Here is a 17,851-nt window from a genome sequence, read left to right as displayed (position 1 = left end):
GAAAGAGTTAGAAGCTGGTGCTGCTGATGTCTGTAACTCCCCCCTCCCTATTCAGGAGCTGATGTCCTCCAACGGCGGAGTGGGTGGTGGCGCCGCAGGGTCGATGGAAGGGGACAAAAGAGCGCGCGGCGTGTGACACCAGCATTCGACGTTTATTGCAACAATCCTTGTTACAACGGCGACAATCAGACGCTATCTGTGATACACCCACCCACACAATCTGCGCTGCACACGCACCCAAACAAACACAGACATGCACGAGGAGCGAACAGGACATTATCGATGGTCTAACGCAGGCCCGCGCGGAGACGTTGACTGTACATTCATAACATCCATCCTAGCGCGCTATTCCACTGATGAGCCTGGCGACGGCACTGGGCCGGTCCCTCGAGCCGTCGGCCTGGAAGTAGGTACCGACCTTGTATCAGAAGGCCGGCGACTTTCCGAGCTGGCGCACTTCCGCGCCGTAATTTGATGCCTCTTACGTCCCTACACTCTACAGAGTACGCGCTGCACTGCAGCATCATAGGACAACGCCGTCGGCGGGATCAGCACGGGCCCCCAGCGGCACGCGCTGTCCGTCCCCAGCGATAAATAAAGCCTCGGCTCCGCGCCGGAGCGGGTGGCCGGCCGGCTCTCGGTCAGCGAGGTATCACATACGTGTCCCGCGGCCGTCTGAGTCCGCCGGCGGCCTCCATCACTGCGTCGCCGGGTCGATGGGCACGCCGCCTCCCCCAGCGCGACCGCCGGCCGCACTGCCCGCCTGACGCGGCGCTAACGGATGTGTCCACCGAGAGCTGGTCGGACCGGCATGACGCTTCTTGGCGACCACGAGTGGCTTCCGCGCGCGCCAGCCGCCGGGGCACCACCATGGTGGGATGAGCCACCACCTTTGTTCCTTTGTCCTAGAGGAGTCCTCCGTCAGACTCTGCGGCACACAGCTGGGCTGCCCTCCCGGTCCCGTCACGGCGGCTGTCGATCCGGCGACAAGACGTGACGTGACTGACGGTTGCAGTGACGTGACGGTGGTGTTGACGTGACGTCCACCGCTTCACACCGTTAGCAGGAGCAGCAGCGTTCTGGCTGAACCGTATCACAAATGGCTGCACCGGGCCGGACACACAGTGCGCCAGCCAAACCAATACACAGACGGGCTCCGGCGCCGGGCCGGTCTCGGCGGGTCGTCCGTCTACGAGCTGGTCGACGGAGCCGAGTCAGCGGCCGGGGTCGGCTCGGCAGACGATGAGGACGGCCCGGCAGTCGAGGACGGGCCGGCGCCCTCCTCCGACTCGGCCTCCAGCAACTCCTCGTCCTTCTCCATCAGCTGCCGGGCCAGCTTCACCGCGTAGAACTCGTTGTAGTGCGACTTGCGCTTGGCCTCGAACTGGCGGTGCGCCGCTGTGGGGCAGACGGGGAGGGGGTGTCAGGTACAGGCAGACAGAGGAATGTAGGGGGTGCGTGGGTGTCAGATACAGACAGACAGGAGACGGTAGGGGTGGGGTGACTGGTGACGCGGGACGCACCGTCATCCCGGCGGTCATGACTCACGGGCCCGTCATGCGGCAGCAGTTCGGCCGGTGCAGCCCTGCGCTCCCTGCTGATCGGTCCGAGGATGCCTTGTTGAGTTTGTCGGACCTGACAAAGATCTGTCGAGCCTGACGGAAGTCTGTCAGAGACCTGACTGAGGTCTTTCAGATCTGAACGAGGTCTCTCAGACCTGACCGAGGTCTCTCAGACCTGACCGAGGTCTCTCAGACCTGACCGAGGTCTCTCAGACCTGACCGAGGTCTCTCCGACCTGACCGAGGTATGTCAGACCTGACAGAGGTATGTGAGACCTGACCGAAGTCTGTAGGAGCTGACAGAGATATGTGGAACCTGACAGACGTCTGACAACCCTGGCCGAGGTCTGTCAAAGACCTGACTGAGATATTTCAGGCCTGACCGAGGTCTCTCCGACCTGACCAAGGTCTGCCAGACCTGACAGAGGTATGTGGGACCTGACAGAGGTATGTAAGACCTGTCAGAGGTCTGTAGGAGCTTACAGAGATATGTGGAACCTGACAGACGTCTGACAACCCTGGCCGAGGTCTGTCAAAGACCTGACTGAGGTCTTTCAGATCTGACCGAGGTCTCTCAGACCTGACCGAGATCTCTCCGACCTGACGGAGGTCTGTCAGACCTGACAGAGGTCTGTCAGACCTGACAGAGGTATGTGAGACCTGACAGAGGTCTGTAGGAGCTGACAGAGATATGTTGAACCTGACAGACGTCTGACAACCCTGGCCGAGGTTTATCAAAGACCTGACTGAAGTCTCTCAGACCTGACCGAGGTCTGTCCGACCTGACCGAGGACTGTCAGACCAGACCGAGGTCTGTCAGACGTGACAGAGGTATGTGAGATTTGAGAGAGGTCTGTCAGACCTGACCGAGGTATGTGAGACCTGACAGAGGTCTGTAGGAGCTGACAGAGATATATGGAACCTGACAGACGTCTGACAACCCTGGCCGAGGTCTGTCAGAGACCTGATTGAGGTCTTTCAGATCTGACCGAGGTCTCTCAGACCTGACCGAGGTCTCGCCGACCTGACCGAGGTCTGCCAGACCTGACAGAGGTCTTTCAGATCTGACCGAGGTCTCTCCCAGTCTCACAGACGTCTGACAACCCTGGCCGAGGTCTGTCAGACAACTGACTGAGGTCTCTCAGACCTGAATGAGGCCTGTCAGACCTGACCAAGGTCTGTCCGACTTGCCAGACGTTTGCGAGACCTGACAGAGGTATGAGGGACATGACAGAGGTCTGTTAGACCTATCAGATGTCATATAACTTCAGTCAGGTCTCTGACAGACCTCGGCCAGGTTTGTCAGGCGTCTGTCAGGTTCCATATATCTCTGTCAGCTCCTACAGACAGGGAGGGTCCACATAGGACCTGACAGACCTCGGTCAGGTCGGAGAGACCTCAATCAGGTCTGAGACCTCAGACCGGTCTGAAATACCTCAATCAGGTTTCTGACAGACCTCGGCCAGGGTTGTCAGACTTCTGTCAGGTTCCACATATCTCTGTCAGCTCCTACAGACCTCTGACAGGTCTTACATACCTGTCAGGTCCCACATAGCTCTGTCGGGTCTTACATACCTCTGTCAGGTCCCATATACCTCTGTCAGGTCCCGCAAACGTCTGACAGGTGGGGCAGACCTTGGTCAGGTCTGACAGACCTCAGTCAGATCCGAAAAACCTCAGTCAGGTGCCTGACAGACCTCGGCCAGGGTTGTCAGACGTCTGTCAGGTTCCACATATCTCTGTAAGCTCCTACAGACCTCTGACAGGTCTTGCATACCTCTGTTAGGTCCCACATACCTCTGTCAGGTCACACATACCTTTGTTAGGTCCCACATACCTCTGCCAGGTCGGACAGACTTCGGTCAGGTCGGACAGAGTCGCCCCTGCCCCACTGTTTACGGTACCTCGAGTCACCTCGGTCAGTCATTCCATTCCCCACTGTTGATGGTACCTGGCATCGCCCCTGTCGACAGAGGTCGACAGAGGTTGACAAGGAGCTGACAGGAGCCAGGGCAGGGCAGGGCAGGAGCCAAGGCAGGGCAGGGCAGGGTCGACAGAGGTCGATAAAAGAGGTCGACAGAAGAAGAGGTCGACAGAGGTTGACAGAGATCGACAGAGGTCGACAGAGGTTGACAGAGGTCAACAGTGGTTGACAAGGAGCTGACAGGAGCCAGGGCAGGGCAGGGCAGGGTCGACAGGGGTCGACATGTGTCCACAGAGGTCGACAGAGGTCGAGAGAGGTCGACAGAGGCAGACAGAGGTCTACAGAGGCGGACAGAGCGGACAGAGGCAGATATCAGCAGCACCAGCTCCTGAATAGGGAAGGGGAGTTATACAGGAGCTGACAGGAGCTGACAGGAGGTGACAGGAGCTAACAGGAGAGCGGACAGGAGCCAGGACAGGGCAAGGCAGGAGTCAGGGCAGGGCAGGGCAGGACAGGGTTGACAGAGGTTGACAGAGGTCGACAAGGAGCTGACAGGAGCTGACAGGAGGGCTGACAGGAGGGCTGACAGGAGCTGACAGGAGCCAGGACAGGGCAAGGCAGGGCAGGGTCAACAGAGGTCGACAAGGAGCTGACAGGAGCTGGCAGGAGCCAGGGCAGGGCAGGAGCCAGGGCAGGGCAGGGTCAACAGAGGTCAACAGAGGTCGACAAAAGATGTCGACAGAAGAGGTCGTAAGAAGAGGTCGACAGAGATTGACAGAGGTCGACAGAGGTCAACAAGGAGCTGACAGGAGCCAGGGCAGGGCAGGAGCCAGGGCAGGGCAGGGCATTGGTTGCAGGGTCTACAGAGGTCGACAGAGGTCAACAAGGAGCTGACAGGAGCTGACACGAGCCAGGGCAGGGCAGGGCAGGGCAGGGCAGGGTCAACAAAGGTCGACAGAAGAGGTTGACAGAGGGGTCGACAAGGGATGACAGAGGTGGACATGGTCAACAGGGGTCAACAGGGGTCAACAGAGGCTGACAGAGGCCGACAGTCGCAGACAGAGGCAGACATCAGCAGCACCAGCTCCTGAATAGGGAGGTGGAGGGGGAGTTATAGACATCAGCAGCACCAGCTTCTCACTGGGGAAGGGGGAGTTACAGAAACACCAGCAGCTCCAGCTGAGTCTCCAGCACCACCTGCTACGGCTGGGGATCGATGCACTAGTTCCTCACTGAACAGTGGACACATAACGGGAGGGAAGAATGTTGAGCACACTCAGACGGATCGGATCAGCTGTTGCGGCTCATTTTAAGCAGCGGGCATATGGAACAAGATTGCTCAAATGCTTCAGCAGCCTTAGGCTCTGCATACCAGCAGAGTGGGCGGCTGACATCACCTGGGAATGACGCAGACAGAGCAGCTCTACATCTATGCTGCATATGTCCGAGCTGCCCCCGATTCTAATTGACATTGGCCAGTTAGCTTTGACTAAGTTCATCTCCATTTAAACTGCAGCAGATACCAAAAAGCAGAGGTAGGTGTTAGGTCTCAGTAGGCATTATATTGGGATAAATTAGGACTTCATATTGCATTGCACAGGTAGGTATGTACTTACATGATAAAGTAGATTTTTTGAAGAGGGTGTTATGAGGGCTTTAGGATTGACTAAGCAAGGCTTAATATGTTTCTTTGCAAAAAATATGCAAAGGACTATCCTAGCGTATCAACAGAGCATGCAATCTAATACACAGACCTCACCAAAGTATATAAAAACACTTAAAAACACAATTTAATACACTATAACACACTATATGTTTGCCTAATGGCCTTTTGTTTACGCGCCGAGATCGAATCAAACGCGTCAGTCAAGATGCCTGGCGGCCATGTTTGAATTAAAACTTGTAATTATTTTTATACATATATCTATATTTGAGTCGTGCCGCGCTTAGATATAATTTTTGTTGACTATTAAAAGCAAAATTGTAAAACCAAAATTATTCTCACGAAATTTGAGATAGTCCCTAAACTGAAAAATGCTAACGACCTTGTATTTCAAGTCAACGAAAAACTGCTCTTGGGGCGTGCCGCGCTTAAATTTAATATAAGTTATGCTAGAAATTAAAATTCAAAAGGTCAAAATGATTTTTGAAGCAATCTAAATAGTCCGCAGTACATGACCTATGTAACTTTGACCTGAGGTCACTCTGCAAATTGACCGTGCCGCGCTTAGATTTTACCCTCATTGAATTGGGAAGGTCAAATTGTATAGTCGAAATCATTTTTGAGTCATTCTGAGTAGTCCGCAGACCATTTATTTCGAATATGAATCTGAATCCGAATATGTTCGGCGAACTAGGCGGACTCATTTGACCACGCGGCAAGTCATTTCAAGTCATTTGACTCCTGGCGCTGGTGAGGGGAGGTGCTGCTGCGGGAGGCACTCGGCTCGGTGGATTTATTTATTTGACATTACAGGTCGGCCACGCATGTTGATGTGGAGGTTCGAGGCCATTTGTTGAGACACAATTCTTTTATATGCTTGGGAGTGTTCGTGATATCGTGAATCGTGTGATGTCTTCATTATTGCTTTGCTCTACGGTATCGTAGTAGCTCCCTACCTAATTTGTGATACATTTTTTGACATTTGGATTTGCCTCTTTAGACATGACAAGCTCTCTTCAATTGGGAGTCTTACTTGATGCCTATTCTGAAAGTTGAATATGCTGAAGCTATTCCGAAATCAGTCATTTTGCATGGTCCAGAAGTGTTTTCTGACATGAATTGCAAAGTTTAAATTGAATTATCTGACTCCCCATTTTTCAGGCATTGTCTCAGCATCAAGATGTCATTTGAGAAGAGGCTGGAGGATGTGATTTTGAGGCTGTTTGATGTGCAGGGAGTCAAGTTTGGACAGTTCACTCTGAAGAGTGGACTGGTCTCCCCCATATACTTTGACCTCAGGGTAGTAGTCAGCTACCCTGAGTTGATGGTAAGCCTATTTATAGTCACTGAGCTTAACCCGCGCCCTGCTGGGGGGGGGGTGTTTGAACACCCCCCCTTGTGGTTTTTCGCGAATATCTCAAAAACGGCGGCGCGGAGCGCCGCCGTTTTTGGTACACCTTATCATACATCAATTCTACACATGTTGTGAAAATTTCAGACCAAGGTCATTCAAGGTCAGGTCACCAGGTCACTTGAAGTGACCTCACCTCATAAAAAGTTTCAATGTCTGCCATAGCTACACCGAGTGACCGATCGCTTTGAAACTTTAAGCGATTGCTAAGAGCAATAGCATGTACAAAATGTATATCTCAGAATTTTGATATCGATGACCTAAGGTCAGGTCAATTTTGCGACCTCCCCATTATAAGTCAATGGGAGAAAATTGAAATGCGCTTCTTTTGAACAAAAGACATTATAAACACTCCCAAACACTGGATTACAAGTGGTTTAGACTTACTTAACATGAAAATGGTGTCTGTGACCCCTGTTTATGCCCTGAGGTCATCTTAGGTCACGAATGGTATCTAACAGTTTTTCGCAAATAACTTTTGATAGAGGCATGCTAGAGCGATGAAAACGCCTTAGATGTGTTCAGCTTGACGATACGGATCGACTGATATGCAACATGACCCTTTCCGGTCAGGTCATGACCTTGACCTGAGGTCAAATTTTCAAGTTGACCTTTCAAGGTCAAGTTATAGTTCATTCGATGCGTCTTGACGAGAGGAACACGATGCCGGTAAAAGTAAGCTCGTACAAGGCTTGGGTCAAAAGTTATGGCAGAAAAACTGTTTTCGAAAAAATCGGCTATTTTGGCAGTTTTTGCCCCCTGCAGGCAAAACCGTTGACGTTAGGTCAAATCTGAGGAAAATATTCAGAAAGGGCGTTAATAGGGCTATCGAATGCGCTTTTCCGCGGCGCTGTAGCTCTATTGGTTCCCGAGTTATGCGTTGGCTTCTTGGAAATTGTCGACATTCGACCTGGAAATCGGCGAAATTTTGCCTTCAATGACCTCTGGTGACCTGACCTTTGACCTGACCAAAAAATTGACCGAAGTGATTTCGTCATTATTTTTGGCGCTCTTTCGAACGCCGCCTTCCGCGTATCGCTACGTGGCCCAGGAGCCGAGTTAGAAGGGGGGGTGTTCAGACACCCCCCCCCCCCCAGCAGGGCGTGGAAATCCAGGACCCCCAGCCGGGCGCGGGTTAAACCTTGGCACCTCTGCCTGCATTTAATGTCCAAATTATCTTGTAGGAAATTCACATAAAGGTAATAAAATTGACTATGCTCAGCTAGGTTGTCATTCTGCAGGTTTTTTCTGGTACATTATATCCTCATTATGATTAAGCTACACTCTTTCACAGGAGGATGTGGCTGACCTGCTGTGGGAGTGCCGCCCCAAGGACGCCCAGTTCACCTCGGTGTGTGGAGTGCCATACACTGCCCTGCCTATGGCCACCATAGTAGCCACCAAACAGGTAGGCTGGGCCACTCAAATACCCTGGGCTGGGCATAGGTACTATGGGCAGAGGTGATTGTCAGGTATGCTGAGGGAAGCTCTCATTAGTCAGTACCAATGGCTAAGATCATGATCTTTGTACCTAAACTAACCTTACACTGACTAATGATCACATTTTATTTGGAATGAAGCCAAGATTGCCTTTCCACTTTCCAGCAGTGTCACAAAGTTAAAATTTGCCTTGGGTATCAGACTGGAAAATCCCTCACCAAAAAGTGGGATGACCACCCGAATGGGGGTGGGGGTAGGGGTAACTGACCTCAGAGGTAACTGTTTCACTTGTGACATTAAAATAGGTCACCAATCGCTGTGTCTTGTAATGGTGCGTGCTCTGTTTTTTTCCGCGACGCTCTAGCTAAATTTGCGGTGAAACGTGAAGGAGGGGTCTTCACTCGCCCTGTACCTATGGTCCCGCATGACGAAATAGCGATAGGTCCGGCTTAAGTCAAGCTATGTAGGGTTAACTTCTTAATATTTGCGACAATAATGTATTTCGGGCTTGCGAAAGCTATGAATCCTTGGGATTTGGGAGTACGTGGCGTAACGACACCCCTTACCATGGCGTGGATAGGAACTCCTGTCGTCTTTTTCCGCGCCCGAGAGTGCTCTTTGTACTTTGTACCTAACTAGAATGCGTTTGAAATGAATTGATCGGTTTATACAAACGGCTCCGGGGTCTGCGCGCCAGTAGCCGCTGTATGATACTGTGCAGACGTCGGCCAAGGGCCAGTGCCAGACCCCGCGATGACGTGTGTAAAGGGACGGCAGTAGCACTCTCCGGAGGTATTTCGACACGCTGTGACCTGGAGCGTGTCAGTATACCGGTCATGAAACACGTGATTTGGAGTTCGCTCATGAAGTCACTCACGACAGTCACGAGTTCTCTTTCCCGTTCTGTACGTAGCCGTTGACAGCCCACACGCTCAGATATGGCTTGTTTCATTTAACTGACACCAGCTGCTGCTCCCACCATACACGTCTGTGCTCCCACCAACCGCAGACCATCCCATCAGAAGCTGTCAGGAGTCTAATTTATGGAGCGCCGGAGAGACTCGAACCAAGGCCCCCACTACCTAGATCCTGGTGCCGTCTGTGTCGTTATGATGCAGCCCAAATTCATTTATGATTGTGTTTGATCAGCGTATTTGATCGTATTTGTGGGATCATGTGCCGTTCCTACATGGGAAGCTTGCTAAGACCTGCAAAAATGACGTGGAATTGAGTTCAGCCACGCGAGGATTATCCTGAGAAGTACACACAGTCGTGCCATCCCGTATCTTAGCCCGGTTTTCCGTCCCGCCAGTGGTCCCATGTGCATTGTGCAATGTGCAGGATATTGTCATTGACATACCTTATCCAGCCAATGACCGGTCATTGCGCCTCGTTGTCCCTGTCACTCGTACCTAGACTGCACAGGAAGCACCCATTATGCACAGACACAAATGGGGAGGCACTGGGTTGGGTATTTGCATCATGCAAGGGTTTGATGAACGTGACCAATCGGGGTGGCGGATGTGAGGTCGCATGGAAGGTTTTCTCGGTGGCCAATTTTACCTTTTTAGGATATATTTTTTTGTGACACGTGTTTGTTAGATTTCCGAGAATAAGACACTTTTTTGGAATGCAACCTCCTGTGTCATCTACACTCCACATCTGCTGCCAATACACATTTAATGCATCCCACACCGTTGCGTCCTAGGCCGAACTCGCCCAAATCCAGACATCAGTTACAGAGGGCCCCACACCACGCGATCGCTATCACTTTGAGACTGTCCGGCCGCCTGGCAACACACCTCGGTGACCTGACGCGTGACCTTGAACAGGGGCACAGCGCGTGCCGAGGTGGCACGGTCGACGTATCCGCGGTTACGTTACGACACGCGTCGAATGAGGGAACTTGTTTGAATGGCGAACGACCTTGTATGGATGTCTGTTGGAATGCGGGAGCCACTAGAGGGTGGAATCTGGATGTAGTCGGCTGGTACTCACGAGGCGGCTTGGATAATTGATTTTTTTCAAATCTGGTTTGTTACGGGCCATTTTTTAGCTATTTAACGGCTTGTTATTTATTATCCCTCGCCAGTCTAACCATGCGTGCCTTTTCCCTGATTACTTAGGACATCCAGAAGACATCTCCCCAGTCCCTACTCCCTCGACCCTTATATCATTGCACTCAATCGTCTCGGAGTCACTGCTAGTGCTGGCAATGTATCGGAGCCGCGCGTCGAACACACATGCCACTCCGGGTCGGCTGCACAGCCCGGGTCTCAGGTTACGCTGCGGTCTGCAGAGCGGCAGAGGGGGTCAGTGGGGCGGGGGGAGGGGTAGAATGCGGGCCAGAGGGGCGGGGAGAGGGGTAAAGAGGGCAGCGTCTGGTCTGACCGCTGGAATACTACCTACTGGGTAGTACACAAGTCGGCGGCGGTGTTGGATTTCAATAGATAGCGCAGGTTCATAGCGCTGGTAAGGGCTTCTGATGTTTGACGCCTGAGGCCTGAAGTCTGCCGAGGGAGCGGAGAGGGTTGGTTACTAGGTGACCGCATAGGTCGATTTCTCCAGTGTCAGAGTGCCATACGTCCCTCAGTCATTAATTGAATTAATTAAAAATGCACCTTCCAGAGTGGGAGGTGATGCTTGAGAGCACGGGTGAAGTGTAATGAAGCACTTATTCGTAATCGCTCTATTTTCACTTTATTTTCTGAGCTGAATAGTGTAAAGCCACGAGGCCATGCAGCTTGGACGCCTCATCTGCACCAACAACCTTACCTATCCCCCCACTCCACATCTGCGTTTTGACCGTCCCGATCCTGACGGTGCCGCCCTCCTGGCGCCCGCAGAAGCTGCCGATGCTGATCAGAAGGAAGGAGGAAAAGTCCTACGGCACCAAGAGGCTCATCGAGGGCCACTTTAAGGAGGGCGACAACTGCTTCATCATCGAAGACGTCATTGTCAGCGGCTCCAGCGTCTATGAGACGGCCGTGGTGAGTCGAGTAGACTGCCGTGGTTTCATACCGCCGTGTTCGTGGTGAGAAACTTGGTCAGGCCTTGGGGGTTCCAGCTCCGCTGTGGTGAGTAACTTGGTCAGGTCAGGCTTCGGGGGTCCTAGCTCCGCTGTGTTGAGTCGGCGGCTGTGGTAGTTTTACACCACCGTGGAGAGTTGGTCATTTCGTTTGTTTTGTTAGTTTTGTGTTTTGTTTGTTTTGTGGCTCGGGAGTGTCCCGTGGGGACCGCCTGCCGGTGCCCTGCCGCTCAAATGGCCACCCCGGAGACGGTGAAGTCATACGTGATTTTCCCTTCACCACCCGCTCTCTGGTGGGGGTGGTCGCCAGCCCGGGAAGGGAGGTGTGAGGGTTAGTCGCTGACGCTCGAGGTCATTTTGCTTATCTGTTGTAATGGGAAAGTATTGCTTCAACGTTTTTTTTTCTAGTTAGCCACAATATGCCTCTTTTTATCCCTTTTCTTTATAACGGAATACAACAGTTAGAGCGAAAACAGAAAAAGTGAGTAGTTTAACTATTTAATTGGTACGCATTGCCCGGCATAAAATCATCCAGATGAGTTTGGTCATTCATTAGAGCTCCCTTCAAAATGACGAAATAGTCATTGACACTCGAACATAAACTGAATCTTGCATAAACACAACTAATGCCATACCGTAGTGTCGAAACATAGGGACAGTGCTGTTTGTACCCTTTCTAAGCTCTTAAACTGCTGCGTACTCAAATATACAGTGGTGGATGACGTCACGTAGTGATGCAATGCAACCTTATCCAAATCGACTCCGTCCCCTTGAGGTCATTCAGCAAGGTTTAATACTTTGCGATGAGATAACGCGAGCGACCGGAGCATTCTGGCAATGTGATTTGAGCGTACCATTTAGTTTGTTGGAGCGTATCATTTGACAGCATCAATTTTAGTGAACTTTTTTTTGTTATTATCAGTGTGGAAGGGCATGCGACTCACTGTAATAGATTACCTCCCTGGAACCCGGCAGATGCCCTGGCCGTATCCGCAACGTATCGAGCTGTGGCCTGGAGGCCTGCCCTGCTCTGCCCTGCCCTGCCCCGCTCTGATCTGTGCTGCCCTGTGTCAGAAACCCTGCGCTGCCCTGCCCTGCCCTGCCCTGTCCTGCCCTGCCCTGCCCTGTCCTGCCCTGTCCTGCCCTGTCCTGCCCTGTCCTGCCCTGCCCTGCGCTGCCCTGCCCTGACCTGCCCTGACCTGACCTGACCCGCCCCTCTTCTCCCCGCCAGTCGCTGCGCGGCTGTGGCCTGGAGGTGACCCACGCAGTGGTGTTCATGGACAGACAACAGGGCGCCACCAACAACCTCAAGAACCTGGGAGTCACCATTAAATCGGTGTGCGACATGGAATCGGTAAGTGGAGGGGGGGGGGGGGTCATAAGGATGGGGCTGGGCGTTGTGGGGCCAGAGGAGAGCTTTGGTTGGATGGACTGTCGTTAGTGTCAGTTGGGGATTGGGGTTGACGTGTTGGGTGTCTGATGGTTCTAGGGACGGCAGGACGAGCGATGTGTTGTGACTGAGGGGTGGAGGAAGGCCAGGGGATGCAGCTAACTAGACAATAGACATAGAGGAAGTATTTGAGACAGGTCGGATTCAGGGTGTGGTCGGATTGAACATCAATGTGGTCTCAAGTGCGGCAGGAATAAGGCAGGATGCACCTGTCGACTTCGGCGTCAGAAACCCATGCCTGTCTCAAGCGAATTCGTAAGCAATGACAATGGGCGTTTCTTCATTTTTGTAAATCATATGTGTAACTCGTTGTCGACTGTCTATCTCCAGATGCTGAAGATCCTTCTGAGGAACAAGAAGATCACCGAGGCGCACGTGGACTCTGTGAACAGGTTCCTGAAGGAGAGCCAGGAGACCATCATCAGGAAACAGCCCGCAGGTCGGTGGGTCAGGGTGGGGAGGTCGGCGGTTCGATTCCCAGCTGGGTCCTCTTTACGATGCATTTATGCGGAAATGGCGAGAGGGAGGATCCGGCCAGTCCCCCTCCCCCACCGCCCTCACATCGGACAGTGGCTCAAAGGAGTCTGTCGAGTGTCTGTCCTTGTTGAACTGACCTGACATGACTTGAGCTGACCTCCCCTCGTCACCCAGATGCGCGCCTCTGAGGAGTCTTTCAGTCGCCTCTCTCGATGACCCTGCTGACCTGCCCTGCGCTAACGTCCCTCCCCCTCCCCCAAAGGCTCAGAGAAGGAGTCTGTGGACCGCCTCTCTATGTCGTTCTGAGTTCTGACCTGACCTCCCCTTTACAGACGGCGCCCCTGATAAGGAGTCTGTGGGCCACCTCTCGATGTCGTTCTGACTTGACCTGACCTTCCCTTTACAGACGGCGCCCCTGATAAGGAGTCTGTGGGCCACCTCTCGATGTCGTTCTGACTTGACCTGACCTTCCCTTTACAGACGGCGCCCCTGATAAGGAGTCTGTGGGCCGCCTCTCGATGTCGTTCGGTGACCGGGTAGCCACCACCTCGCAGCCGCTGGTGCGCCGCCTCCTCCGACTGATGGAGGAGAAGCGCACCAACCTGTGTGTGGCCGCCGACCTGGGCACGGCGCGGGACGTACTCCAGCTGGCTGAGAAGGTAAGAGAAACAACGGGGAGGGGGCAGCGGGGATGGCGGTGGTGGCGACGGCGTATGCTTACGGTGGCTATCCAATATTTGTTTATGTTCTGCTTGGTCTACGAAATCAACTGTATCTTACTAACATTGCAAGATTCCAGTATATTTTCAATGTCGGATTCCCTGCTATGCTATGCAGTGTTCAAGCTGTTCCATGTTCAGTGTCAGCGACCTTTCCGGCCAGTCGTCCAGTTTTATCTGCAATCCGATGTCAGCGCATCCCAGTGTTGAATCCCGTGTGAATGCAGTGGGCTTTCTTCCCGTAGTTATTAGTGTGTTCACAGTTGTATTTATTTTCTATGCCATTGAGAGTTTAACCAATCACTACCGCTCAGTGTCCAGCTATCCGTCTAATATTCATTTCTCTGTCACAGGTGGGCCCGCACATCTGTCTGCTGAAGACACACGTGGACTCTATCTCCGACTTCACGGCCGAGTTTCCCAAACAGCTGACCGAGCTGGCCGAGCGGCACAACTTCCTCCTCTGCGAGGACAGGTGAGGCTGCCGGGAGGACAGCTGAGGGTATGAGGACTGGGGAGTGAGGACACATTAGGACTTGGTAGGGATCGCTGGCGAACACAGGACACCAGTTCATGTTTCGCCAAACGGGAAAATGCTTATTAGAATCAGCTCAAGAGAGCACATTTTTATTTACTTATTGTTTCGATGAAAACGATATTTGCTGCTGCTAGTAATTTGCAGTCCAGTAAGTTTGGTTTCTTTCTCAATTCCCATACTCGTTCCACTGAGTGTTCGCTATCATCTACCATCTTTCATCTTCCTCCTCAGCACCCTCTCAGTCTTTCATCTCATCCCAGCGTCCTCTCACTTTGCAGCACTCCCCTCTCGCCTTCCTCTACCCATGCTCGCCATTTCCTCTCACCTATCACTTTCTCACACCATATCTCACCTCCTCCCCCAGGAAGTACGGCGACATCGGCAGCACGTCTGCCGACCAGTACTCCTCTGGTCTGTTCTCCGTGAGCAACTGGGCGCACCTGGTCACCGTGCACGCGTTGCCAGGCGACGGCCAGCTGACGGCGCTTTCCGACCGTGCCGCCGGCGCCGAGCGCGGCGCCCTGCTCGTGGCCGAGATGTCCTCCAAAGGGTGTCTGGTGCAGCCCGCATACACCGCCGGTGAGCGAGGGGAGGGTAATGTTTTGATGGAATGGAGTGACTGTGTTTGCTGTGTGTTTTTAACATACGGTAGTTCGCGATTCTGCTTATTATTTGACATGGTTTTACATTTGAGCATTCGAAATGTCGTGATCCATAATTGTCAATGCTCTCGGTCTCTGCTAAGTCCAGCCTTCTTAGAATTTTTCTTAATTTACCTTTGCTGATCATGCGGTGTTTAGCGTTTCGCGTATAGTATTACAATTGTGGCGTCCACCTTTGCCGCATGTTTTACCTCTTGTTCTATTTCAGCTGAAGGATTATGGCCATTGTGTTGTTCCGTCTTCGTCGCTGGCCGTTCCGTGTCCCGCCCTGACCCCCCCGCCCCGCCCTCCATCTTACAGCGGTGGTGAAGATGGCCGAGGCGCACCCGTACTTTGCCTGCGGCTTCATCGCCCAGTCGTCGGTGACCTCCGACCCGCGGTTCCTGGTGCTGACGCCCGGCGTGAGCCTGGTCTCCACGGCAGACGGCCACGGCCAGCAGTACAGCTCCCCGGAGAGAGCCGTGGGGGAGAGAGGGGCCGACGTGGTGATCGTGGGCCGCGGCGTCACCCGCGCAGAGGACCCGGCCGCCGCCGCCCGCGAGTACGCGCAGAGGGCGTTCGGTGCCTACCTGCAGAGGCTGAAGTAGCGGGAGAGTGGGAGGGAGAGACGGCAGAGGAAGAGAAGGAGAAGAAGAGAGTGCTTTTTGAGTGAGAGCAGCTGGGTAGGGAACCAATTGAGCGGAAGATAGAGTTAAAATGGGCATCTTTTCTGAATGTTTGAGAGCAATGTGACAAAATGCTCAAAACCAGGCTGTCGTGTCATTCCCATTAACTGGAGCTAATTGTTTTGTTGTTACCGTCATCGCCAAAAAGGGAATGAGCACAAGTATGTGTCTATATAGTGAAATCAGCTGTTTGGCCTGCATCTTTTTACAACAGCAAGGTGGTATTGGAGATTCAGAAAAGTTACTCGTATCAGATATACTTAGGGCATTGCATAGGGGTAGTGTGATGAAGTCAGATGTTTGAAACGCTGTGACGCCGCTGTAAATAAGCAGAAGTGGTAACGAGGGTGCAATCTCGTCACAGTTGTAACTTTATTCCGGCAAGCTGCCCCGCCTGTCCCGGGGCTGCGTCATAGAGCGTCTTGGACTGAGTTTGGGAAACGTGTGGACTGTGAGGCTGCCGTGCATTTAGAATGGCTTGGAGAAGCGGCTCACAGTGACCATGTAGAAAGGCTTGGTGTGTTCGCCAGTTGTGTTTTATCTGGATGTGCAATTGTATCAGGCCTTTGCTAAGGGCGTGAGATCCCAACATTCCGTACCCGAACGTTATTCCATTGTTATTCCATGATTACCCCATTGTTATTCCATGACTACTCCACTGTTATTCCGTATTATCGACCCAGGGCTTGGTTTCGCAAAGCGATTCAATAACATGCGTCATTTTTGTTCCTTTCTCGTTTTTTTTTTTCAGTCTTTCTGGTTAAAGTAAATAAATTTGTCACAAAATACAATCCTCATATCCGTCATAGATACGTTGGCAATTAAATGTAAAAAGTTTGTTGTCGAATCGCTGTATGCAACTTGGCCCCGGTGCCATGCATTATCCCGCCATACGTGCACCACCGATTATAAGTGTCGTGTTAGTTTTTTCACAGTCGTTTTGTTGTAAGGATACTGTAAGCACAAGTTGATAAAACATTGACATTCATGACTCGCCACTCAAGGTACAACAATCGTGCCATTTCCGAACAGTTCAGGGCCGCTTGCTCTTCGCCGACTTGATCCAGTGCATCGTGATGAACGTGGTGCGATATGACCACAAACACGGGACTGGCCTCCCGTAGGAATCTCGTGTGTGTCTGGCCTTCACGTTGCTGACTGCGTGTCGTTCCAGCTTTGATGCACTCTCTGCGTCTATTGCTGTTCGACTTGTAGTCACTGTGTATGCGTGCGGCCAATTTGATGAGGGTTATGGGTTTGCGACAAGGTGTACGTATTTGACGTCCGTTCATGAAATCGGCCGTTGTTTGTTGGGAACAATGTGGTGGTTCCATCGAGCACATTGTGGTGAATCCACAACTAGCCCACCAGCGTATTACCATGACCGCTCCAGAAATGTCGGAATTAAACAGTGCCAGTGTTCATGCTTTCGGCGTTTCGCAGCCAGTTCGAGCCAGGAAACTATTTGATACCATGTTTACGAGCATGCCATGATTTGTATCGCAGAATGCTTATCTCAAAGCATGTGCCTTAGCGAAAGTGAGGTCTGATGTCTACCCAGTATGTGTAGCTGAATGAAAATACATATGTAGACGAGTAACACGATGCATCTGAGTGCACCTCAAAGTATGTTGACGCGAGACACTCGGTGGATGACGAGGCTGTTTGAAGTGCTCATGGTCTTACCCTACAAGATGTTGCATCTTTTATTTACTGTTTATATTAGCTATAGAACCAAGAACAAAACAATCCGTTGAGAGCAAGGTCACTGAATAAGCCGACACAACACATCTTTGAGGTCCCGGGATGGCGGAGGCAAAAGAAGACCTTTTTGCACCCAATTTAGGTGGCAGTGCACACATTTCAGTAATAGTGCAGGCGATTTCGACAGTACAGCAGTCTGTCTGTCTCTGACAAACTGTCGAAATCGGTTTCACTGCTACTGAACTCTGTGCACTATGCCTTTAGTTGCCCGTAAATCCATTATGCTTCCTTGACCTCTGACATGAAATAATGGTTTTTGCCTTTGAACGGCAGAAAGGTGCATGTGGACTATCCAGATACCTAAACGGGTCCAATGTACCGAGGAAATTCATCATATCACACCGTCCAATTGCAAACAAAATATCGCTCGTATCACCTTCACTCCAGAAACACAGCAGCACTTTTTCCGTCATCCGCATCATGAAGCCTCCCCCATCATCAGCCAAACGCCTCTGCACCTAAACGTTCGTCCTCCAAACATATCTCCTCGGAAGCCTCCCTTACAACTTCTCCGTGCTTTTCCCTGCCCCGAAACGCCCATCCTCTCAG

General features: G+C 52.1%; 2 protein-coding genes across 3 annotated transcripts; one reads left to right on the top strand and one right to left on the bottom strand.

Moving 5' to 3' along the window:
* Positions 1-131: 131 nt before the first annotated feature.
* On the bottom strand, positions 132-6,302 carry LOC122369676 (protein phosphatase inhibitor 2-like). The gene is made up of 3 exons (XM_043344586.1): positions 6,296-6,302; positions 5,295-5,360; positions 132-1,398 (listed from the first exon to the last, which is right to left on the bottom strand). Exons 1-3 carry the CDS (start codon positions 6,300-6,302, stop codon positions 1,190-1,192), a joined length of 282 nt encoding a protein of 93 aa, XP_043200521.1. The 3' UTR covers positions 132-1,189.
* On the top strand, positions 5,380-17,138 carry LOC122369682 (uridine 5'-monophosphate synthase-like). 2 transcript variants are annotated; one of them, XM_043344604.1, is made up of 10 exons: positions 5,380-5,898; positions 6,310-6,475; positions 7,854-7,967; positions 10,846-10,989; positions 12,259-12,381; positions 12,808-12,916; positions 13,435-13,613; positions 14,027-14,148; positions 14,576-14,790; positions 15,174-17,138. In XM_043344604.1, exons 2-10 carry the CDS (start codon positions 6,329-6,331, stop codon positions 15,458-15,460), a joined length of 1,440 nt encoding a protein of 479 aa, XP_043200539.1. In that variant the 5' UTR covers positions 5,380-5,898; positions 6,310-6,328; the 3' UTR covers positions 15,461-17,138. The 2 variants fall into 2 exon arrangements, with proteins under 2 accessions (XP_043200539.1, XP_043200540.1); XM_043344605.1 differs by having other exon boundaries at positions 5,894-5,961.
* Positions 17,139-17,851: the final 713 nt, after the last annotated feature.

This window comes from Amphibalanus amphitrite, unplaced genomic scaffold, assembly GCF_019059575.1.
Source record: "Amphibalanus amphitrite isolate SeventyFive unplaced genomic scaffold, NRLGWU_Aamphi_draft 001061F_arrow, whole genome shotgun sequence".
Lineage (NCBI taxonomy): Eukaryota > Metazoa > Arthropoda > Thecostraca > Balanomorpha > Balanidae > Amphibalanus > Amphibalanus amphitrite.
The sequence above is the reverse complement of the archived record's forward strand: the minus strand, read 5'-3'. Positions and strand labels throughout refer to the sequence as shown.